At 37.9% G+C, this 26,280-nt stretch overlaps 1 protein-coding gene across 5 annotated transcripts in view; it reads right to left on the reverse strand.

The window, feature by feature from the left end:
* WRN (WRN RecQ like helicase) overlaps window positions 1-26,280 on the reverse strand; it is a 135,027-nt gene that overhangs the window by 25,211 nt on the left and 83,536 nt on the right. For 4 of the 5 annotated variants that reach the window (XM_081221208.1, XM_081221207.1, XM_081221209.1 and 1 more), the window contains 8 exons: window positions 24,531-24,712; window positions 20,653-20,754; window positions 20,277-20,369; window positions 15,288-15,429; window positions 6,424-6,594; window positions 6,250-6,347; window positions 5,158-5,227; window positions 4,251-4,327 (listed from right to left, as the gene is read on the reverse strand). In XM_081221208.1, coding sequence (XP_081077334.1) covers window positions 4,251-4,327; window positions 5,158-5,227; window positions 6,250-6,347; window positions 6,424-6,594; window positions 15,288-15,429; window positions 20,277-20,369; window positions 20,653-20,754; window positions 24,531-24,712 — 935 coding nt within the window. The remainder of the gene's footprint in view (window positions 1-4,250; window positions 4,328-5,157; window positions 5,228-6,249; window positions 6,348-6,423; window positions 6,595-15,287; window positions 15,430-20,276; window positions 20,370-20,652; window positions 20,755-24,530; window positions 24,713-26,280) is intronic. The other variant, XM_081221210.1, reaches the window with a different exon arrangement.

Below are 26,280 nucleotides of genomic sequence, written 5' to 3' on the forward strand. Positions count from 1 at the left end.
AGATGTTTTCTGTTTCTTAAGGTGGGATTGTATTGCTATAAACTTCCCTCTTAGAACTGCTTTTGCTGCATCCCATAGGTTTTGGGTCGTTGTGTCTCCATTGTCATTTGTTTCTAGGTATTTTTTCATTTCCTCTTTGATTTCTTCAGTGATCACTTCGTTATTAAGTAGTGTATTGTTTAGCCTCCATGTGTTTGTATTTTTTACAGCTCTTTTCCTGTAATTGATATCTAGTCTCATAGCATTGTGGTCGGAAAAGATACTTGATACAATTTCAATTTTCTTAAATTTACCAAGGCTTGATTTGTGACCCAAGATATGATCTATCCTGGAGAATGTTCCATGAGCACTTGAGAAAAATGTGTATTCTGTTGTTTTTGGATGGAATGTCCTATAAATATCAATTAAGTCCACCTTGTTTAATGTATCATTTAAAGCTTGTGTTTCCTTATTTATTTTCATTTTGGATGATCTGTCCATTGGTGAAAGTGGGGTGTTAAAGTCCCCTACTATGAGTGTGTTACTGTCGATTTCCCCTTTTATGGCTGTTAGTATTTGCCTTATGTATTGAGGTGCTCCTATGTTTGGTGCATAAATATTTACAATTGTTATATCTTCTTCTTGGATCGATCCCTTGATCATTATGTAGTGTCCTTCTTTGCCTCTTCTAGCAGTCTTTCTTTTAAAGTCTATTTTGTCTGATATGAGAATTGCTACTCCAGCTTTCTTTTGGTTTCCATTTGCATGGAATATCTTTTTCCATCCCCTTACTTTCAGTCTGTATGTGTCTCTAGGTCTGAAGTGGGTCTCTTGTAGACAGCATATATATGGGTCTTGTTTTTGTATCCATTCAGCCAATCTGTATCTTTTGGTGGGAGCATTTAGTCCATTTACATTTAAGGTAATTATCGATATGTATGTTCCTGTTCCCATTTTCTTAATTGTTTTGGGTTCGTTATTGTAGGTCTTTTACTTCTGTTGTGTTTCTTGCCTAGAGAAGTTCCTTTAGCATTTGTTGTAAAGCTGGTTTGGTGGTGCTGAACTCTCTCAGCTTTTGCTTGTCTGTAAACGTTTTAATTTCTCCATCAAATCTGAATGAGATCCTTGCTGGGTAGAGTAATCTTGGTTGCAGGTTTTTCTCCTTCATCACTTTAATTATGTCCTGCCACTCCCTTCTGGCTTGTAGAGTTTCTGCTGAGAGATCAGCTGTTATCCTGATGGGGATTCCCTTGTGTGTTATTTGTTGTTTTTGCCTTGCTGCTTTTAATATGATTTCTTTGTGTTTAATTTTTGACAGTTTGATTAATATGTGTCTTGGCATATCTCTCCTTGGATTTATTCTGTATGGGACTCTCTGTGCCTCCTGGACTTGATTAACTATTTCCTTTCCCATATTAGGGAAGTTTTCAACTATAATCTCTTCAAGTATTTTCTCAGTCCCTTTCTTTTTCTCTTCTTCTTCTGGAACCCCTATAATTCGAATGTTGGTGCGTTTAATGTTGTCCCAGAGGTCTCTGAGACTGTCCTCTGTTCTTTTCATTCTTTTTTCTTTATTTTGCTCTGCAGCAGTTATTTCCACTATTTTATCTTCCACCTCACTTATCCGTTCTTCTGCCTCAGTTATTCTGCTATTGATCCCATCTAGAGTATTTTTTATTTCATGTATTGTGTTTTTAATCGATGCTTGATTCATCTTTAGTTCTTCTAGGTCCTTGTTAACTGTTTCTTGCATTTTGTCTATTCTACTTCCAAGATTTTGGATCTGGGAAATAGAATCTTGGATCATCTTTACCATCATTATTCTGAATTCTTTTTCAGGTAGACTGCCTATTACCTCTTCATTTGTTAGATCTGGTGGGTTTTTATCTTGCTCCTTCTCCTGCTGTGTGTTTTTCTGTCTTCTCATTTTGCTTATGTTACTGTGTTTGGGGTCTCCTTTTTGCAGGCTGCAAGTTCGTAGTTCCCGTTGTTTTTGGTGTCTGTCCCCAGTGGCTAAGGTTGGTTTAGTGGGTTGTGTAAGCTTCCTGGTGGAGGGGACTAGTGCCTGTGTTCTGGTGGATGAGGCTGGATCTTGTTTTTCTGGTGGGCAGGTCCACGTCTGGTGATGTGTTTTGGGGTGTCTGCGGACTTTTTATGATTTTAGGCCACCTCTCTGCTAATGGGTGGCGTTGTGTTCCTGTCTTGCTAGTTGTTTGGCTTAGGGTGTCCAGCACTGTAGCTTGCTGGTCGTTGAGTGAAGCTGGGTGCTGGTGTTGAGATGGAGATCTCTGGAAGATTTTTGCCGTTTGATATTATGTGGAGCTGGGAGGTCTCTTGTGGACCAGTGTCCTGAAGTTGGCTCTCCCACCTCAGAGGGACAGCACTGACTCCTGGCTCCTCAATTTGGGATGATTTGTTGTCTATTCATGTATTCCACAGATGCAGGGTCCATCAAGTTGATTGTGGAGCTTTAATCCGCTGCTTCTGAGGCTGCTGGGAGAGGTTTCCCTTTCTCTTCTTTGTTCTCACAGCTCCTGGGTCTCAGCTTTGGATTTGGCCCCGCCTCTGCGTGTAGGTCGCCGGAGGGCGTCTGTTCTTCGCTCAGACAGGACAGGGTTAAAGGAGCAGCCTCTTCGGGGACTCTGGCTCACTCAGGCCGGGCGGGGGGGAGGGGCACGGAGTGCGGGGCGAGCCTGCAGCGGCAGAGGTCGGCGTGACGTTGCACCAGCCCGAGGCGCTCCGTGCGTTCTCCCAGGGAAGCCGCCCCTGGATCCCGGGACCCCGGCAGTGGCGGGCTGCACAGGCTCCCGGAAGGGCGGTGTGGGCAGTGACCTGCGCTTGCACACAGGCTTCTTGGCGGCGGCAGCAGCGGCCCCAGCGTCCCACGCCCGTCACTGGGCTCCGCGCTTTCAGTCGCGACTCGCACCCGTCTGTGGAGCCCCTTTAAGCAGCGCTCTTAATCCCCTCTCCTCGCGCACCAGGAAACCAAGAGGGAAGAAAAAGTCTCTTGCCTCTTCGGCAGCTCCAGAGTTTTCCCGGACTCCCTCCCGGCTAGCTGTGGCACATTAGCCCCCTTCCGGCTGAGTTCTCGCCGCCAGCCCCAGTCCTCTCCCTGCGCTCTGACCGAAGCCCGAGCCTCAGCTTCCAGCGCTGCGCGCCCCGGCGGGCGAGCAGACAAGCCTCTCGGGCTGGTGAGTGCCGCTCGGCACCGATCCTCTGTGTGGGGATCTCTCCGCTTTGCCCTACCCAGGTATGTGGGGGGTTTCTTGCCTTTTGGGAGGTCTGGGGTCTTCTGCCAGCGTTCAATAGGTGTTCTGTAGGAGTTGTTCCACGTGTAGCTGTATTTCTGGTGTATCCGTGGGGAGGAAGGTGATCTCCGCATCTTACTCTTCCGCCATCTTACCCGGAAGTCCCCTAACAAGTTCTTTAAATTCTCCATTTTCAGACCTTCTGTAATTCTGTACATTCTCTACACTTTTTTTTGTGTGTGTGGTATGTGGGCCTCTCACTGTTGTGGCCTCTCCCGTTGCGGAGCACAGGCTCCGGACGCACAGGCCCAGCGGCCATGGCTCACGGGCCCAGCCGCTCCGCGGCATGTGGGATCTTCCCAGACCGGGGCACGAACCCGTCTCCCCTGCATCGGCAGGCGGACTCCCAACCACTGCGCCACCAGGGAAGCCCTCTCTACACTTTTATTAAGTCAGAAAGTCATTAAGCTTGAGAGCACAATAGGTGCAATACCTTTATTCTCTACCAACCCCAATATCTACCATTTTATGTTGCCATAAGATCTTTTTTTTTAAATGGAGTCAGAGTATATACATATTTCATACAAATATAATATAATAATAGTGTTTAGATGCTAGAGGTTGACAAATATAGATCTGAAAGTCAGCTCTGTTATTAGATGGATGCTCCTAACAAGTTAGTTAACTTCTTAACCTTTAGTCTCTTCAACTGTAAAATGGGAATAAATAATAGTAGCTAACTCATAGGTTACTGTAAGAATTAAATGAGATATTACTTATAAAATGCTTAGCATTTAGCACAGAATCTGGCAAATAATAATGCCCAGAAGTGTTAGCTATTAAATTAATATTAAAACTATCATTTTATAAGTCTGCTTTAATAATTATAATATTAGAGGCTTATGTTTTCACTTCCTTCTGCCAGTGAAATAGCCCAACATCTGACAGACCTCTCTCTCTAGGAAAGAATGAGAAAAAGTGCAAATGAAGTGAGTATAGAAAATAAAGATGTGAATTCTGTACCTTTTTTCAGGAATGTTCCTCCCAGAAGAAATTTTATCATGTGCTTTGTAAGAATACATCTTATACACGCTGGACTGCTTTTAAACATATAAAGGTCCATTCAAAGAAAAAAGAGAGAAGTTTCAAAAAACTTTTAAAAATGAAGAAAATAAGATACAAAATATTACAATAATTTTTCCTTTTACTAACCAACTCATCAAATAAATCATCTGAAAATAAGCTCATGAATTATCAACTTCTAGGGCTCTAAAGGCAGTTAGAAATGCAATGTAATATCCCATTCCTCCCAAATCTATAGAGAATATAAGATCAAAAGAATTCTTAGAGACATAGCAAGAGCCAAAGTCACAAAAATGATTCAATTACATTATGTATACTTTAATAAAGCAGAAAAAGTTCACCAGAAAATTTAATTCAGCACATTTGTCCATCACCCCATCACCCTAGTATCCTCATTAGTGGAAGTCAGCCTGTGGATAAGTATTTAATCTGTAATAGTTACCTAAGATCCAAAACAAAGCAAGAAAAGGTGTGTATGTGTATGTGTCTATGTAAGTATAATGATAACATCTAGGAATCAGGCTTATTTTTCCATCAATTAAAAGTATTATGATATCCAAAAAAAGATATTATAAAAAGTGTTATAATATCCAAGCCAAATGAGTTATAAAATAGGCTTAAAAGAAAAAAAATAAATATTACTTTCTCAGATACTTCTGTTCTATTAACCCCAGAAATCATATATTGCATATTTTATTCTGTTCATATCATTTCTCTTTCCACACTTTATATCTTGTTATATATGGCATTTTCCTCTTTGAGTGGAAATAAAACAGAAAAATTTTAAACAGGAGTTGCATCAATAAAGAATGAAATAATAAGAACCATCTCTTTAATAAAAACAAACCTCTGAAGTTAATTCAATTGGTACTTGATTAGAGGAATGTTGCTCAGTGCTGGAAGATACAGCTTTAGAACTGAAAAATAATAAAATTAAATTATCTCAAATGTTAAAATGTAATTTTCTAATACATGAATCATCACACCTCCACTCTTAGAAAGGCAGATACGGTTATATTACTCTTTTAGAACTGATGCTTTTTTAAATTGAGTTTTCCCCTCCAAAGAGCTTAAGCTCTTCAAAGTCTAGATTTAAAACTCTTTAAAGTTTTTTAAGTTTAAAAGTAAAACTGATCATCTAAAGTACAACATAATGGTTATAGTCAATAATACTGTATTATAAATTTCAAAGTTGCTCAGAGACTAGATCTTAATTGTTCTCTACACAAAAAAGAAGTGCTATTCAAGTGATGTGATAAAGTATTATCTAACGCTATTGCCATAATCACAATGCAATATATAAATGTATCAAACCAATACTTGTACACTTCAAACTTACACAATGTTAAATGTCAATTATATTTCAATTTTAAAAAAAAATTGAAAGATGATCGATAACATGTAAAGGTACTAAAAAGTAAGCAACACGTGTATTCCCTTCCTGTCCTCTATACATAAGAAGGAAATATGGTATATAGATTCTTCAACATTTACCTCAATGCTGCTTCTTTATTTTATTTATTTATTTTTTATTTTAATTGAAGCATAGTTGATTTGCAATATTGTATTAGTTTCAAGTGTACAGCAAAGTTACTTAGTTATACATATATGTATGTATATATCTATAGTCTTTTTTTTCCTTTTTCCAGTATAGTTTATTACAAGATACTGAATATAGTTCCCTGCGCTATACACTTCTTTAATCAAGAGGAGAGCAGCTTTCTAAGTACTACAGTCATCTACTTCCTATTCACCAGGACAGTGTTCTATGATTTATCATTCTCCCTACTGACTCCCACACCCAAACTGACTAAAAGAGGTATGCAAAAATGATTATCTTTACTCATTTTACTTTGTGTGGTACCTGTAAACTGGCACAAAATGAATCATTTAAATAACAGAAAACCCAGAAGTTAAAAAAAAAAACTGAAAAATGAACCTTGGTAGAAAAAACTTCCTTGGACACAATTCTTCATTAGGTTGAAGGATAAGGCTTTGAGGAGATTCTGTTTTGGCTTCAGCTAGCCAATTTCTACCCTATTGAACACAAGAAGAATATTTTAATGCACAGTGAGAAAATTCAATCAAACAGGCAGACTTCTACATTGTTTACCTTTTCTGTAAGGGTGCAAATCTTTACAAATTTGCTTTGCCCAGGAACTTCTACCAAGAATCCCTCAGTTATGAGCTGATGGGAAAAAACCTTCCACCAATTCTCTGTGTGATCCTTGCCAGTGCCAAAGAAACTGTGACTGCGATATTTATCTTCAAGACGCTGGGAATTCTGAAATTAGGCATAAAATCAATTCCTTAAAATGTTTATTTAATTAAACAGGAGATGTAAAACACGAAACCGTCTATTGATTCTTTGGCTTTTTTTTTTTTTTTTTTTTTTTTTTTGCGGTACGCGGACCTCTCACTGTTGTGGCCTCTCCCATTGCGGAGCACAGGCTCCAGACGCACAGGCTCAGCGGCCATGGCTCACGGGCCCAGCCGCTCCGCGGCATGTGGGATCTTCCCGGACCGGGGCACGAACTCGTGTCCCCTGCGTCGGCAGGCGGACTCTCAACCACTGCGCCACCAGGGAAGCCCGATTCTTTGGCTTTAACACTAAATTTCAGCCTTAAAAACCTACGGAATTTTTATACCCCTCCTGCTTGCTCTGATTACTTAAGTCACAAATAAATACACTCAAAATAGTGTTCCTTTTCTGTTTTAAATAACGGCAGGAAATTTCATATATAAATCACATGCATTTCCCAATGCATAGGTTTGGATATATTTGGAATATTTAACCTTTGCTATTTAGACCTTTTATTAACATACTCACATTATTGTTTGAAAATCGTGATCATAAATCTACAGCTCAAGACTTGAAGCATGGGTGTTAAAGGCAGTGTGACCCATAGCTGCTAATCAGTGAGTGCAGTGCCAAGACTCAGGTTTCCACTGCATTGTTGTCATTACTGTGCTTTTTGTCCGTGCTGTTTCAGCAAAGTTTACTTAATCATTTCTGATTTAGCTGCTTCACTGAGATACATCAGAAAAAACAGGTGCATGCTAGACAGCTGATGCTTTTGAGATATTTTTCCCTAAGTGACCAGAGGATTCCGATCGGAGACTCTTCACAGCCGTCAAGGTCTAGAAATATTGGGGAAGCTAGCCCATCATATGCAATTCTCTTCTCCTCTAATGGAAATGACTATCCCCACCTTCACTCTCCACAGAGAACTTTTTCTATTCACTTTGCCCTCTGATTACCCCTTTTAAAATTTTTATTTATTTATTTATTTTTGGATGCATTGGTTTTTCGTTGCTGCCCACAGGCTTTCACTAGTTGCGGTGAGCGGGGGCTGCTCTTCGTTGCAGTGCGTGGGCTTCTCATTGCGGTGGCTTCTCTTGTTGCCGAGCACAGGCTCTAGGTGGCTTCTCTTGTTGTGGAGCACGGGTTCTAGGCGCATGGGCTTCAGTAGCTGTGGCACGTGGGCTCAGTAGTTGTGGCTCGTGGTCTCTAGAGCGTAGGCTCGGTAGTTGTGGCGCACAGGCTTAGCTGCTCTGTGGCATGTGGGATCTTCCCAGATCAGGGCTCGAACCCATGTCCCCTGCATTGGCAGGCAGATTCTTTTTTTTTTTTTTTTTTTGCAGTACACGGGCCTCTCACTGTTGTGGCCTCTCCCCTTGCGGAGCACAGGCTCCGGACGTGCAGGCTCAGCGGCCATGGCTCACGGGCCCAGCCGCTCTGCGGCCTGTGGGATCTTCCCGGACTGGGGCACGAACCCGTGTTCCCTGCATTGGCAGGCGGACTCTCAACCACTGCGCCACAAGGGAAGCCCCTGGCAGGCAGATTCTTAACCACTGTGTCACCAGGGAAGTCCCTGATTACCTCCTTCATCCATCCTACACATCTAAATACTACTTTTAAATGTGTATGGTACTATATGAACACAGGGCTCTCTGGAGAATTGCTTCTATCTAATGTATTTGCAGTGAATACAGCAGATTGTAATTCGAGGGTCATTCTGCCTTTCCTCCACTGTGACTTCTACCACAGAATCTGGTAAGTTACAAACACTATTTCTCAAACTTTGTTTCAACTAGGCTTCTGGATGTAATTTAAGTTCACTAAACAAAGGCATTTTTGCATGACATCTACATGCAGGAAGTGAGGCAAAGGGGTCTACTTTGCTATGTTTGCAGGTATGCATGACTGTGGAGGGGTTTGCTTTTTATGAGAAAGTGTTAGCAAAGAACCTAGCATACAGCTTCTAGCTTCCTAAGTAACAGGAGACATTCATTTTGTTGATACAGATTATAGAAGGCAGCTCCCAGATCAAGCAGAAGTAGAACCTTCCTGATTGTTATAGCTCCCTATTCAGCACAGTTTGGGGTCAGGCACTGACAGATAACTTCTTAACCACAGAAGAGGCAACTGCTTCCATGGCAGATTATTTTGCAGTATAATCTTATCAACAATACTCTAAGCCACTTAACACCCAGTAATAAATACCTTTCTGTTTAAATTCTCTAGACTGATCATGAGTTTCATAACAAATACTGTATTTTAGATTATATTCATGTTTCAAAAACATTCACTCCTTGAGTATGTCAAGAAGTTCCTGTATTCTAAAATTTTCAGTATTAAATACAATTTGAAATTTTAGAAATAGGCACATCCTGTCACTCAACATTTTTATATTTCATCTATACTCTAATGATGGTTTAACAATCAGTGCATATTCAAATCCAGGGAACAAAATGAAAAGAATATACAGAATGAGTTCCAGCAGACATAACTCAGGCACTATAAGCCTCACTATATTACAAATGTATTGGTTTTGTTCAACTGATGAAAACTTTATTGTTACAAGTTTATGATTTTGGAATGTTAAAAATGTGAATACAAGTGAAATAACCTAAAAAGACTGATCCCTCACATAAAGAAATCTAGGCTGAAATTAGATTAGATTAGGAAAGTTCCCATCAGAGACACATCAGTGCCTAGATACACTGAGCTTTTTTAAAACACAGACTTGGGCTTCCCTGGTGGCGCAGCGGTTGAGAGTTCACCTGCCGATGCAGGGAACGCGGGTTTGTGCCCCGGTTCGGGAAGATCCCACATGCCGCAGAGCGGCTGGGCCCATGAGCCATGGCCACTGAGCCTGCGCGTCCGGAGCCTGTGCTCCGCAACGGGAGAGGCCACAACAGTGAGAGGCCCACGTACCACAAAAAGAAAAAAACAAACAAACAAACAAAAAAAAAAACCACAGGCTTCTTATAGGTTTAGTTAACAGGGTCTGTAACATGCATTCTAAAAATAAAAATTGAATTTTGTATTAAAATAGCTAAGTAATAAAGCTTTAGTATCATGGTGATTATATTTACAAAAATTGTACTAGAACAAGATTCAGAGAAACAGAAACACCCATGTACAACGTGGCACCTTTTTCCACAACAACCTCTACGACCTATACTAACTGACTTTGGTTTGATTTGTGTAGAATGTTTAAAATCAAACATCACAGAATTTCAGATCTGGAAGGAACATTGGAGCTCACTGATCTATCTCGTCATTTTTACTCAGATACAAACAATCAGAGGCTCAAAGATGTTAAGAGGTAGCCTAAGGTCATAGAGGTAAGACTAGGACACAGTCCTCCAGACCACTACACCAGGGATATATATACACACAGACACACAGACACCAATATACATACATATACATATATACTGATTGTAGTTAGTGCAGCTAGACCACCTGGGTTCAAGTCACAGCTCCAGTACTTACTAGCTTTTGGATTTTGGGCAAGTCAGTTACTTAACTTACCTGTGTTTCTATTTCCTCAGCTGCTATACAAGTATAATAATACTTCCTATCTCTTGGGGATGTCGTGAAGATTGAGTAACCAGGACAGGACAGAGCCTGGCTCAGTAATATTAACCTTATTTTTATGAGTTAACAGCTGATCCTTTAACTTAGCCTGCCTTCCTTAACATAAAAGCAAAAGCCCTGACTCAGTATCGAGTCAGTTTTCCCAGAATATTTGTAATGGCATTCTACACCTGCTGGGGGCTTACCTTTATAGTAGGAGAATCTACTGTTTGCAAACTAATAACACCAAAGATATTAAGCTGCCTAACTAGTACTTATTAGCAATCTGGACACTAAAAATTATTCCTCTAGCCTTCCCTTTCATAAGCAGAAAACAACCTGAAGTGAATGAACACATTTGCTGATATGAAGAAATGAGATGTTCTTCTCATCAGCAGGGGTAACTGTCCCTTCCCCTCATGATCAATAATCATTGTGAATACTGTGTATTGTGTGAATAAATTTACACTGTCATGTTTCCACGGCAATCACCATACACAAAACGAAATATTTCTGCTCTTCGACACAGATCATTTTGTTTTAAAGAAATCATATTCGCTTTTCAACGAGAAATCCAAATTTACCCAAGTAACATTTCTGAAAAAACAGAATAAGGATTTTCAACAACAAATGCCTAAAAAAAAAAAAAACCCACACATGTCTAACAATTTCTTACTCTGAGCGAGGCATCTTCCATTATAATTACTTATATGTTCTAGTTAACTTAATTTTCCAGGTTAACCCACTGACGAAGTAAAACTGCTAAGGATGAGAAAGCTGCCATAGCGGATATAGGGATTTGGGCACTGATTTTAAGGAGTGCACAATTCTACATGCACATATCCCTTACCAATCATAAATCTTCATTCTAGTATCTCTAGATCATTCAACCTAAAAATACAAATTTAAAACTGCATGTGAACAGCATAATAAAACAGACACAGCACTAGAACGTTAGTTAGGAAAGCTGTCCCTCATCCTGCTTCTGGCACAAAGTAATGACCTGACGTGACACAGGTCATTTAACTTTCTGGGACTTAGTATTAACCGCTGTATAATAAGGTGGTAGAATTAAATAATCTTTTTGCTCTAAGAGTGTCCACTTCTATGGGACAAAGTCTCAAAAATGGAAATTATCAACCCATTCTTTTCCTTTACAAAGCAGGCTGGAAAAATTAGAGTACCAAATGGATGCATCAGGGAGTCTGGAAACCTGTGAATGGATCGATGTGTGTTAGAATAAAGGGAGCCGACTGGCCAGAGCACAAGTCCCAAAGGATCACTTTCTAATAAAAGCCAAATCTTCGCACCATTATCTGATAGAGAAAACAAACAAACTTGCCACTTCTCTGAATTAACTTCTTTAAAAATCACGATTGCTTGTTGTGGTAGTTCTTTCCGCTGGGAATGCCACATTCCTCTCCACCTTCTTCCCTCGGGTTGGCTCTGAATGCCCAACTCTACTCTTATCATCCACAGAATAGAAAGCGCCAGTGATACCGTAACAAAGACTTCTCTAGTTTCACAGCCATTAACAAGCACTCTCTCTTCAGAACTTAAATAATACTTTATATCTATTCATATGTCCCCGATCTCTTTTTATGCTGCAATATACTTATTTCTTCTCAAGTAACACCTTCCATACTAGATGATGTCTCATCTAATTCCGCTTTGAATTCCCCACAAAACAGAGTACAGTAGCTCCCACAAAAATAGATGTTTTGGGAATTCCCTGGCGGTCCAGTGGTCAGGAGTCCATGCTTCCACTGCAGGGGGCATGGGTTTGATCCCTGGTTGGGGAACTAAGATCCCGCATGCCATGCAGCGCGGCCAAAAAAAAAAAAAAAAAAGTTTAATAACTAGGAGAAAAAAGTAGTTATAAACTCTTAAGAAGTTTTAGATTCCTGTGTTCTTAAAGTGCAAAATAAGTCCATAGTTTTTGTCTATATTTTAACTCATTTTTTTTTTCTTTTGCCTCTTTCCCAGTTCCTACAGGCCAAGGAAGTTCACAGCTGCCGCTTCAGAGCTTAAAAAGCTCATTTCTGGGACTGTTATTCTATGTGAACAATAAAGCCAAAATATAAAGTTACAATAATTATCTCTAGGAATATATTTCAACCTGATGAAATAGCTTGTCCGAAAAATTAAACGGATAACCCTCTCCTGTTAGAAAGTTTGAAAATTATAAAGGGTAATTAAAACTAACAATAGTTTTCCAGTGGCTGCCTATAGTCAAAGCATCTTTTATCAAAAGTGTCCTCTAATTCTGGAGCCATGATACGGTTTAGCACTTTGATAACATGATCAGGAAAGAGGTTTCACTTAATCTCCTGATTGTGCAAATTAATGACTGTCTGTTTTCTAATCTGTAAAATTAAGATAACTGCATATCTTAATACTTAATTCACAAAGGTATTTAAAGATTTTTATGTGGGGCTTCCCTGGTGGCGCAGTGGTTGAGAGTCTGCCTGCCAATGCAGGGGACACGGGTTCGTGCCCCGGGAAGAGCCCACATGCCACGGAGCGGCTGGGCCTGTGAGCCATGGCCGCTGAGCCTGCGCGTCCGGAGCCTGTGCTCCGCAACAGGAGAGGCCACAACAGTGAGAGGCCCGTGTACCGCAAAAAAATAAATAAATAAAATAAAATAAAAAGATTTTTATGTGGTGAGCTATTTAGACCCCTAAAACAAAGTTCCTTAGGCAATACTTCTACTATTTAATTTCCAGCAAAACTTATGCTTTAAAAACAAAATTTTAAACTCCATTCACAAACACCTGAATGGCCTGAATAATCATTTATACTATTTTTAAACATCCTATGTAAGAGAGGAGACTCATGTGCTGCTGAAATATTTGTTTCATATGTACAAATATTATCTGTTTAAATAAACTCCAAGAGTTTCAAGGTTAAGATACTTAATCATCTTACAAATGAAAATTATCTATAAAGATATTAATTTTTCCTAAATTAGTTAAGGTAGATGATTCACTAAATTCTCAAAGGAAATAAAATTATAATTTAAAAAATGGTATCCCAGTAGATACCAAGATCACTGAAATTGGGGGAAAAAACTTGCCTTATTTTCACTGTAGTTAATGTCTACAAATTTTCGTTAAGTGGTACTTTTTTAAAAAGTTTTACACCTTTATCTAGCAAGGGTAATATAAAATTTCACAAAGAATAAACTTCTTAATTTGCAGACTCCCAAAAGAGACTGTTGGTATAAGCGGTCTGACTTGGTTTTCAAATAATAGATGAAATCTGATCCGTCTTGCGACCAGTTCAAGTTTGTCTAGGAGCCCATTTACACTTAGCTGTTGATACTGGATAACTGCTGGATTACACCAAATTAAAACAAGGATAATTTTTATAAATTATACATTCAGCTGGGATACATAGGTTTTAAAGATGACAGAGACAAGAAATTTTCATAGATCTCAATTACATTAAATCTATCCCTTGCAACTTAAATTCTTTTTTTAAAAAAATATAGCAGCACTCATATCAGTTAAACCAAGTACCTTAGGCAACACTTCTACCGTTAAATTTCTAACCAAACTTGAGATTTAAGAACAAAATTTTAAACTCCATAATCTAAAAACATCAGTACCTGAAGTTAACATATTTTTAGCATTTCATTAAAAGTATTTCACGGGCTTCCCTGGTGGCGCAGTGGTTGAGAGTCCGCCTGCCGATGCAGGGGACACAGGTTCGTGCCCCGGTCTGGGAAGATTCCACATGCCGCGGAGCGGCTGGGCCCGGGAGCCATGGCCGCTGAGCCTGCGCATCCGGAGCCTGTGCTCCGCAACGGGAGAGGCCACAACAGTGAGAGGCCCGTGTCCCGCAAAAAAAAAAGTATTTCACAACTGGCTAACTTAATAAGTCCCCTTCGAAACAAAACAAAAACTCAGAAAGTAAATATTTACACAAAGTATTTGAGAATTTAAGAAATGAATGCTGACCTAAATTATTTTTAAAATTCTACATACAGGGCTTCCTTGGTGGTGCAGTGGTTAAGAATCTGCCTGCCAATGCAGGGGACACGGGTTCGAGTCCTGGTCCGGGAGGATCCCACATTAGTTGCTGTGGAGCAACTAAGCCTCTGAGCCACAACTGCTGAGCCTGCATCTAGAGCCCGTGAGCCACAACTACTGAAGCCGGGGCACCTGGAGCCCGTGCTCCGCAACAAGAGAAGCCCGTGCACCACAACGAAGAGTAGCCCCCGCTCACCGCAACTAGAGAAAAGCCCACACACAGCAACAAAGACCCAACACAGCCAAAAATAAATAAGTAAAATAGATAAAGAAAGAAAACAAAACTTAAAAAAAAGTTCTACATACACAGTGAGAATTTTAATCTCCACTTTTAGTATATTTTTAATAAATATACGTAGTTGCAAAGGATTCTATCTCCCATTTTTGGTTTATTCAACTAACGTCAATATATAATACTTAGCTTTACAGACTTCTAAATCAGGAATAATATCATATAAACAAAAGGACTACAGAAAAAGCTCTTTGGCTATAAGGGTCATGACCTACTCATATTTGTACCTGCAACTGTTAGCATAATGCTGGCACACTAATCACTCAAAAAAAAAAAAAAGTAGCAGAATTAACTATTCATTGGTGAAGAAAAAAACTTTCTTAGAATTTTAAATACTTCTGATTAGAAATAAAATAGAAGGAAAGAAAAAATATACTACCAAATATTATTAGTGAACTTAGACATTTACAAATAATCACTGAAATTTAAATTTTGCTCAAAAAATTTACGACTTCACAGGGCACCAAAAGATACAAATTTGTTTTACCTGTCCCTTGACACAATGAAAGTAAACTTTTCTTAATTATCCTATAAAAGACCAGTCTAGGGATTCATCCAACTGCAATGTAATAAACTGAAACAGACAGCCTGGAAGCAGTGTCTTAATGATACACACAGGTTTTGTCAAAGGTAATGAATGCAGTGCTTAAATGGAACTTAATATGACTCTCTGAGTTCTGATAACTAAAGCCAAAGCTATAATCGTAAAACAGCAAACCTATGAAGAAAAGTGTAATAGGAGTAAAAGAAGAACTCTGAAGGTGACTCACAGACATACTTACAGATCCTCGGAGAAATAAAATTGGAACCCCAATTCCAAACTTTTCGCCTAAGATGGTCACGGCAGATAAGAGCTGGAATGCTTGTGGACCAAAGTCCTGTAACATATCATCTGAGTCATCAATGGAATAGCAGCATTCCAATCTAAATAAAAACAAAATGTAAAGAAAGCTTAGCCAAGGCATGTACCTTTAGAAATAAAAAGATTTAGTGTAACAGTTAGCCCAGTAAAAAAATATCTTAAATGTGCCAACTGCTTCAGAAGATACAAATAAAGTTCAATACAGCTGAGAGCATGCAAAGTATGTAAAACATGAAATATAAACTATAATATAGCATCACAGGTATGTTATATTAATGGTTCTCGACGCTAGTGCCCTAGGATCCAAGTTTCACAGGAGGTACCTTGGGCCATAGAGAGAAACAGGTTCAAGCAAGCAGAACGCAGGATTACAGCTCAAACAGATCCACTTGATCGACTGTATAAATACTGGACTTTTGTGTTAGGTTTTGATGGAAGAAAAGGTTTATTGCCCACCCCCACCCCTGCCGCAAAACTTCTGAACTGAAAAAACACATCTCCTATGCAAGAAGTTGTTAAAGTCATACTTTAAAATATGACCGGGCCTCCCTGGTGGCGCAGTGGTTGAGAGTCCGCCTGCCGATGCAGGGGATACGGGTTCGTGCCCCAGTCTGGGAGGATCCCATATGCCGCGGAGCGGCTGGGCCCGTGAGCCATGGCCGCTGGGCCTGCGCATCCGGAGCCTGTGCTCCGCAACGGGAGAGGCCACAACAGTGAGAGGCCCGCATACCGCAAAAAGAAAAAAAAAAAAAAAAAAAAAAAAAAAAAAAATATGACCAAAGATTATAAGCTTTTCATGTAAGTCCATTTAGAAGTTAAATTCCTAAGCCATCTTTCAGGTAGAAATGATCATTAACACAAATTAATGAAATTCTCATTTGTATTAATTCTCATTAATACAAATGAGAATTCTTTATGGCATGCTGAGAACAAAAGGACTCAGAGAAAATCAACTAATATAGTTCAACTACCTAATTCTGTTGCTTTCTTTGTAATAAATATCTTTGAAATAGCAATAAGAATATAGTATTCTAGATATAATATATTTTTAGGGAAAAAAAGGCTATGTTTAGGTTTATTCTCTATTTTAACTTCTTTAATAGGATACTTAGTTCATTAATTTTCTTTTCTAATACGAGTATTTAAAGCTATCAAATTCCCACCAAGTATCACCTATGCTGCAGCATACAAGTTTTAATGTATATTGCTGTAATTATCAGTAAGTTCTAAAAATGTTTTAATTTCCAGTTTGAGTTTTTTCCTTGACTGATGAGTTACTTTAGAGTGTTATTTTAAATTTCCAAATAAATGAGAATTTCCCTTTTTATCCTCTTGTTTACTTCTAATTCTGTTGCATTCTGGCCAGAAAATGTGGTGTGTTTGAAACCAATACACTGAAAACTTGAGACAGGTTACAGTCTAGTACAGAGGTTAGAAAACTCTTCCTATAAAGGGCCAGACAGTAAATAGCTTAGGCTTTGTGGGCCAATCTCTGTGTCACAACTACTTAGATCAACTCTGCAAAAACAACCATAGATAATATATAAACAAAAGGGCAAGACTGTATTACAAAAAAACTTTATTTACAAAAACAGGCAGTGAGTGGATTTGGTCCATGGGCCATAGTTTTGCCACCCACTGCTTTAATATATAGTACGTTTTTAAATTTTTATTTATTTATTTATTTTAGGCTGCGTTGGGTCTTCATTGCTATGCACGGGCTTTCTCTAGTTGTGGCGAGCAGGGGCTGCTCTTCGTTGCGGTGCGCAGGCTTCTCATTGCGGTGGCTTCTCTTGTTGTGGAGCACGGGCTCTAGGCGCACGGGCTTCAGTCGTTGTGGCTCACGGGCTCAGTAGTGGTAGTTCATGGGCTCTAGAGCACAGGCTCAGAAGTTGTGGCGCACGGGCTTAGTTGCTCTGTGGCATGTGGGATCTTCCCGGACCAGGGCTCGAACCCGTGTCCCCTGCACTGGCAGGAGGATTCTTAACCACTGTGCCACCAGGGAAGTCCCTATAGTTCATTTTTATAAATATGCCATCTATGTTTGAGAAGTGTAGTCTCTAATTCAGCGCTTCCCAGCCCGTGTGCTACAAATGGATTATAGGTGTGCTGAAGGTTAATCCCTTGAGATCTTAGGGTTCTGAACAGAACCTAGACTCAATTAGCCATTAACTATGTGGGTCACGAAGTAAAAATGTTTGAGACACATTACTCTAATTGCTTGGTAAAGGCTTCTACATACTGCATGTCCAATAAATCAAACTTGTTACCATATTGACCAGATTTTCTATTGCTTCCTAATTTTTTGATTTCTTAACCTACCAATAACTATAAATTATATCAACCTCTCCTACTTTGATGGTGGAATTGTTGATTTCTTCCAGCTTTTCTGTCAGTCTGTGCTTTACATAGTTGTAGGGTTTTTTTTTAAGGTGCATAGAACAATTCTGTCCTCTTGGTGGAAGAACCATTTATCACTGCATAGAGACCCTCTCCATCCCTAATAAAACTCCTTTTGTCTAACAGTAATACAGCTACCACACCTAGTATATGGTTAGCTCAACTACATACACCATTTGTATTTTATTTTTTCAATTAATATACAGTTAAATTGATTGTATGTCTGTGTGTGTGTGTTAAGGTCTACAAATTTAAACACATTCATAGATTCTTCTAACCATCACCACAATCAGAACATGCAACAAATCCATCACTGCAAAATACTCCCTTGTCCTATTCCTTTGTAATCATAAACTTGACCCCATCCCTCTAATCTCTGGCAACCACTAATCTTTTCTTCATCTCTACAGTGCAGTTTTATGTTTGAGAGAATATCACATAAATAGTAGAACTGGCATTATTTCTTCTTTTTTGGGGGTAGAATTTGCCACTGAAATCATTTGGGCTAGGGAATTTTATTTTCGGAAGTTTTTAACAAGGATCCAATTTCTTCAACAGTGGTAGGATTATTCAGGTTATGTACTTCATTGTGAGTGAGGGGTTTTTTTGTTGTTTTTTTGTGTGTGTGAGTGAGTTTTATTAGTCTGAGGTTTTCAAGGAATTGGTCCATTTAACCTAAATTACTGAATGTATGTGCACTGAGTTATTCATAGTATTTCCTCATTACCCTTTTAATGTCTGTTGTGGCTAGAGTGAAATTCCCTCTCTCAGTCCTGATATTGGTAATCTGTGTCTCCTCTTTTTTTTTTTTTTTTTTAGAACTTTCTATCAGTTTTATTGACCTTTTCAAAGAATGAGCTTTTGAGTTCATTGGTTTTCTCTAATTGTTTTTGTTTTCGATTGATTTATGCTCTTATTTTCCTTCCTTCTGCCTCCTTTTAGTTTTCTTTACCCCTATTTGCTAGTTTCTTAAGGTGGAAGCTTAATTACTAATTTGAAACCCTTCTTCTACTGTAAGTATTTAATGCTCTAATTTTCGCTGTCAGTATCACTTTAGCTGTACCCCATACATTTTGTATTTTCATTTCACTCAGTTCAAAATATTTTCTGATTCACCTTGAGACTTCCTCTTTGACTAATGGATTATTTAGTAGTGTGTTACTTAATTTCCAAGTGTTTGGAGACTTTACTGTTATCTTTCTGCTGTTGATTTCTAGTTTCATTCCATTTTAGTTAGAAAATGTATTCTATATAAATACAAATCTTTTAAATGTGTTAAGGTTTGTTTTATGATCCAGAATACAGTCTCTTTTCATGAACATTCCATCTGTACCTGAAAAGAACGTGTATCTGCTGTTCTTAGGTGGAATATTCTATAAAAGTCAATTAGACAGTTTGCTGACAGTCCTGTTCATTTCTTCTATTTTCGTACTGATTTTCTGTCTACTAGCTCTATTAATTACTGAGAGATGCTGAAGTCACCAACTTTACTTACGGGGTCTCCTTTCAATTCTGTCAGTTCTTTTTAAAGTATATACACATTTAGGATTAGGTGTTCTTGGATATCATGGTTACCTTTGTGTGTCAGCTTGGCTAGGCTATGGTACCCAGTCATTTGGTCAAACACTAACCTAGATGTTGCTATAAAGGTATTTTGTAGATGGGATTAACATTTACAATCAGTTGACTTTAGGTAAAGGAGCTGACCCTTGATAATGTGAGTAGGTCTCATCCAATCAGATGAAGGCCTTAAAGAGCAAAGACTGAGGTTGGCTGGAGAACAAGGAATTGTGACTCAAAACTGTAATGTAGAAACCCTGCCCAACTTTCCAGCCTGCTAGGCTGCCTACAGATTTCAGGCTTGCCAACCCCTACAACTGCATGAGCCAATACCTTAAAATTAACCTCTCTCTCCCTCTCTCATTATCTGTGTGTGTGTGTGTGTGCATGTGTGTGTACACATATGTGCATGTATTGCTCTGGAGAACCCTGATACATTGGTAAACTGACTCTTTTATCATCATGTAATGTCCTTCTTTATCCCTGCTAATATTCTTCCTCCAAAGTCTCCATTATCTGACATTAAAAGTAACAACTCCAGCTTTCTTTTGATTAATGTTTTCATGGTATACAGTTTTTATCTTTTTATTTTTAATCTACCTATATAATTATACCTATAGTGGATTTCTGTGGACAGCATTTGGTTGGGTCATATTTTTAAACCAATTCTAACAATTTTTGCCTTTAAATGGTATTTTTAGACCATTTACATTTAATATAACTATTGATATGTTTAGATTTAGGTCTACCATTAATTGGTTTATCCATTTATAAAAGTAAAAGATTGTAATACTGTTTGCTTTGTCCTCTTTTTTAATAAATAAATTCATTATTTTGTTTTTAAAAAACTGCAATACATATCACTCAACAAAAATTCAATTAAAAATTATTTGCAAAGGAAGAGAAACAAACACTTTTAGAATGTCCATCTAGAAGAAGAAAACATTACCTGGACCTGCAATTATCACAGCATTTTTCAGTTCCCATAATTCCCAAGGAGGCCTTTCGTAGCTGTTTGTCTTCAAAATGAGACAAGATGAGTCTACCCAAGAGAAAATTTTAAATTAAATAAAAGAACAAAAACATATATGTTAAATTCATTGTTGAAAATAATGAGGTGAAATCAACATTAATTGATTCAGCTGAGACCTCATTATTTGGCTTCAGTTTACTGAGGCACAAAGCAAGTTGCCTTAAAAATTCAGCACATATGTAACACCATCAAATACTTTTTAAATACTTCTAATTACTTTGCAAAACTTTTTTCTTAAGAGTATTATCTATAAATCCTTGTTATTAACTGATATAAAGTAAATAATACTTACTGTCGCCTACACCTTCTGGAATAAAGATATTTTTCCATCTTTGCCATCATCTTTAATTTGTATAATCGAAACTTTTCATTGCATATTTCACTAAGGAGGCGCCTGTCAATTAAAAATACCACAGTAGTATTAAAATTGTATTAGCAGTTTTATTTATTTATTCCTGTTTATTTTTCATAGCCTATAACATCCACAGTGCTAACAAGATAAAGAACACTTCTATCATCTCAGAAAGTTACTGTGTCCCTTCCCAGTCAATGCCCCCATAAGAGGCAAGCATTTTTCTGATTTTTAATGAAAATTACTTTTGAAAGAATTCTACCCATGTCCAAGCATCAATTTTTTAGCTGCCTATGAAAAACTGTTAAAACCCTAAAGTTCTTCATTTTGACGTATATGCTACTTGCTTTTTTGGCAATCTTTCTACTGTATGTGAATTTTTACCTTTTCCCAGTAAAAGGTTATTCTTTAAGTTATTTTATATGAGAAACTAAAGGCATCTAATCTATATAAGGAATACTGAAAAAGACTCATGATCTAAATATGAGCCTTCATCACTTTAGCTCTTCAGAGAACTTCTCAGCCCTCTAAAAACTACCTCTTTGTATTATGGGGTATTACAGGACACCAATAAAGTATCAGAATTAAGTTCCTTCCTCAAACAATTCTAACCATTTTTTCCCCATAATACTGAATTTATATAAACTTTTTAAATAACACTAAAGATGTTTTTTTTAAGTTAATGCTGCTATACCTCATCCTGACTCTGTTAATTCTACTCTCCTGTGAAGAAGTTCCATGACTATCGTATATCAGATGATGACAATCTTCCAAATAGTCTTTGCATATCTTTCCAAGAATAAAGAGAAATCTGAGTTGAATAGGTTTCAAATATTTCAAAAGAAAACAATAATTTATCCACAAGATCTAAGTGATAATACTGATCCTCATCACTCATGTTTTGACTATACAGCCTTCTAACTGATAAAAATACCTCTGTACAATTCTCAAGGATGATACCAACAGGGAATCCAGTTAAGTGAGTTCTGGGAAGTCTGGACACACAAATGATCTCTTATTCAAAAACATTCTTATCATCTGACACCACCAACCACCATGCCTTTCCATGTAATTTCCCTAAAAGTCTCTTCCAATGATTGACTCTAGTTCCTAGGTTAACCATCTAACCTCATTATTCCTAGCTCATGGGCTAAATATTAGTTTCCTTTTTTGCTCTGTTTTGTTTGTTTAGCTCACCTCTTTCTCCTTTCTGCCCACACTCTGAGAGCTACATCTTCCCTTATGTTTGGTTCCCATGATCTACATTTAACTAATCTCATCAGTTTCAGTAACAAATTGAAGAAAATAAAGTAACAAGTCTCTAACAACAAATCAAATGAATATTTATTCTTCTTTTAGGACCATCAAAATAGTTAAAGTATAATATTCCACAGAATAAAAACAAGTTGAAAAAGAAGAAATATTCTAAAAACAATACCATAAATAGAAATCAGGTGGAGCCAGTGGAAGATTTGTTAAACTGAGATTAATTTGCAAATTATTCCCTTTAAACAAAGATTACAGTAACTATTGGGTTTGACTGTTTTAAATAATGGCAGGTGCAGACATTGAGACTTTGCCAATAAAAAATATAAAATTGCATATTTACACTGATGACAGGACAAGTTTCTTCTCTCAGTCACAGGATTCTAGCATAAGACAGACTAAAACTTTTGTGAATTACAGTGATCTTTTCATTTGAAAACCAGCTATTCGATTTATTCTAAAACTTTGTTTTTTCTAATAGAAGAGGTTTGTCACAAGGATGTCAGAGATCTGGGCCTCAAACCTTGCTGAAATGTTTTTTAATGCTGATTAACCCTATAGTTTTATTTCCTTTAATATGGATGCAAAGAACAACCTGTCTGTACTAAAGATTCAAGAGTGGATTTCCTGGCACCACTATTTGATTACTAATCACTTTTACTCTCTGTTAAATCTTTTTCTTGTGTGTGTGTGTGCAGTACGTGGGCCTCTCACTGTTGAGGCCTCTCTCGTTGCGGAGCACAGGCTCTGGACGTGCAGGCTCAGTGGCCACGGCTCACGGGCCCAGCCGCTCCGCGGCACGTGGGATCTTCCCGGACCAGGGCACGAACCCGCGTCCCCTGCATCGGCAGGCGGACTCCCAACCACTGTGCCACCAGGGAAGCCCTCTCTGTTAAATCTTAATGAGATAACCATTTAAAATATCTTTTGAGACTCAGATACACAGGAACTATATCTATTGATGAACCTGCCAAGCCACAATATAAAACTTGGGCTGTTAAGTCTTCAGCATCTTTAACACAATGCACAAATAAAATCAGAACTGGTAGGAATCAACTTATGTTTGATGCAATCCCAAATTTAATTGTAGCATGCAGAGCTGTGTTCTATCCCAATTATTTTAAATTAGTTTATAAAAAGCTTCACATAGACACCAGTGTCAAAAGGAAAATAATAATTGTTCTGTTTAAGAAGATGGTTTATTGACTGTATGTTAAGAAACAAAAGTTAGTGACTACTCTTAAAAGAAGCTTAAAATTTATAGCAAACATTCTTACCTAATTAATCCCTATTCTTCTTTCATATCTCAAGTTAACCCATTACTTCCTCAAGGAAGCCTTATCTGACCTTTATAACTTGGTAAACACACACCCATAATATACTCACTACTCGATGCAATTTCCTTCATAGCACTTAACACAGTTTTAATTTTATACAAATTTGCATTATCCTTTTCAAAAAAACGTTTGGTTATTGAAATTTTCAAACACAAAAGAGCAGTAAAATGAACCCTATGTATCCACGGTTGTACGATTCTGCGATTAAGACCTGCCATTCCCATTATACAGTAAACTCTATAAAAACAGGTACTATATCTGCTTTTATTTACCATTGGATCCCCGGCACAAAGCATAATGCTTGGAACATAGTGAGTACTCCAAAAAAAATTGTTGAGTAATAAATAAAAGCAAAAACTGTATTAGATAGGCACTCTCATCATTTTAATAAGATGGCCTAATAGGTCCATCCAAGAGCTCAACTTATGTAGCTATATGGAGGTGCATTTTGAAAACACCTCATCTCGGCAGGCCCATCAGTTACCACGTATAGGTTTTTTTTCTTGAATTTTTTTTCTTATGGATGAAGGAATAAGTTGGTAAACCCTGTCCCTAAAACTTTGCAAGATGAAGTTTTCCTCTCAATATCAATCTCACAGAACATAAATGCCAACAAGATACCTGTTTAGTATTTAAGTGGAATGGTTTTTCCTGTATCTAAACACTAAGTACAATATTTTTTCCATGGCAGTCAGTCAGTACAGGGCAACATGATCATTCACACACTGCCAAGGAGAGCTGGCATGCTCTCTTAGAACTAACAAAGGAAACAAAAATGGTAATTAGAGACAAACTGGGATTGGTAGAAGTCATTTAGAATAAGCACCATGGCAGCATGAGAAGAAAAAAATAAAAACAAAATAAATGGTATCTAAAGTAACTATGGCTGAAGACATATCAAAACTTGAGAGAACCCTGAGGAGAAAAACAGCTCATTGATGAACAATATTAAAAAGTGTTCCATAAGATCTACGTTACATTCCCAGTATAGTGCTTTTAGTTAACTCTTCACACTAAATGAGGTATAGAAGAAATTAGGTCATCTCCTCTGGGTAGCAACACACCACAAAGTTCTTCTTAGACGTCTTCTGTTTTCTTTTGGTTTTAAATGCACTTATACATATTACTTTAAATTTTGAATGTTGTCTCAAATACTTTCGAAGCTTACGTGGAAAGAAAGAAATCTGCAAGGGTGAAAGCAATAAATGTTTTTACCTATTTGTGTTAATGTCTCCTGGAGCCCAAAGTACATGACAAGAACTTTGAAGTCCATCACGGCCAGCTCTACCAATCTCCTGGTAATATGATTCCATTTCTTTAGGAGCACCGTAATGAATGACTTGGCGAATGTCAGCTTTATTAATGCCCATTCCAAAAGCTATGGTAGCTATTACACACTGAGAATAAAATAACAACATAGTTTGACGATCATTTAGCAGAACTAAAACCTTACATGTTTACCTTTTGGTAAGAATAATTAGTTCATTAACTAATTAACTAAAGTCATGGCATGAAAATGAATTTAATATAATTTCAACCAACTGCTTACAGATTAAAAGATTATCTGCCCCATTTACAGATTAAGGAATGGTGACCATAAAATAGGATTTGTTCCCTCTCTATTAAAAGAAGCAAATAAAGTGGTTTCTCTGAATGCATATGAGTACAAGACACAAAAGAGGCTCTTAAACTATTTATTATATTAAATGAGACTTTGGGATAATATTATGAAGTTTCAAGACTGCATAGTATCTTAACATTTTCTAGCATTATTCTAAGGTAGAAGGAAGCTTCTCATTAAAGAAAATGCAAAGCAGAAGGTAAGTTCTTCTCAATTTGAGATGACTAGTCCAGGCTTATAGCGACAGGGTGTGGAAATGATGTTGATGGTGATGATTTAAACCTACTCACATGGCTTGAATTTAAATCTTCCCAAATAATCTGTATGACACCCACTGAAACAGGATTCCAGTCATTATATGAATCTCAGCTGTAACACTTCACAATAACTTCATCAATACCCTTCCTTTCTTCAGTTTTTCTCCTTCAGATCATTCCTACTTGGTGCTCCCAGTCTAATGTTTCTATAATACTATTATCTTGCTCAAAAATATAGAGTAGTCTGTCACAGTGGTTTCCAAATTCTGTTCTGCAGAACTCTGAGGATTCTAAAATACCCCCAGGGACTGACTTGGAGATAGGGAAGCTCTTGGACCCCTTCATCCGTCACATCAACTTCAACAAGAATGATTCTACTTTAATCTGTTTTACCTATTAGATAAAATTTCATTTAAATAAAGAATTCTACGGCTAAAGTAGTCTGGGAAACCTAGAGAAACTTCACACCAATCCCAGCTTGCCTCTTTGCAAGTTTTAAGACCCTCTACAACGTGGCCAAGCAACCCACTCAACTCTTTTCCTACGAGTCTCCACCATTCCTCCCTGCCTTTCTACCTATACTTTGTGCCCTTCCTACTCCATACTCCCTTCTTCTCCAACCATTGCAAACCACTCACAATTTCCTGAACCCAGTACGTTCTCTCATATCACAGTGCCTTTGCACATGCCAGTCCTTCTTCCTGGAATTCTATAACCTATTCCTTTTCCCTCATCACCTCCTGGCCTTGCATACTTGACAAACTGTTATTCACTTGTTCAGATTCTATTCAGATTGCTTCTTCCTGGGTGAACCAACCCCATGACACAACCTAACTTAACAGCCAGCGTTCCCTCCTCTGTGCACCTAAACACTATTCTATATACAGGATGCCATTTATACTAGCCTGCAATAGTTTTCTTACATATCTATCTCCCACATTATATACTGATTCTATCAGAGTGACTGCTTTATGCTCATCAGAAAGAAGGTATTCAAATGTGTATGTATGAATAAATCACTTGGCTGTACACCTGAAACGTTTTTATATACCTTTTTGTTTTTCGATTTTTTAAACGCAAAATGAAT

The sequence above is a fragment of the Mesoplodon bidens genome (genome assembly GCF_964165515.1).
Source record: "Mesoplodon bidens genome assembly, chromosome: 20".
In the NCBI taxonomy this organism is placed as follows: Eukaryota; Metazoa; Chordata; class Mammalia; order Artiodactyla; family Ziphiidae; genus Mesoplodon; species Mesoplodon bidens.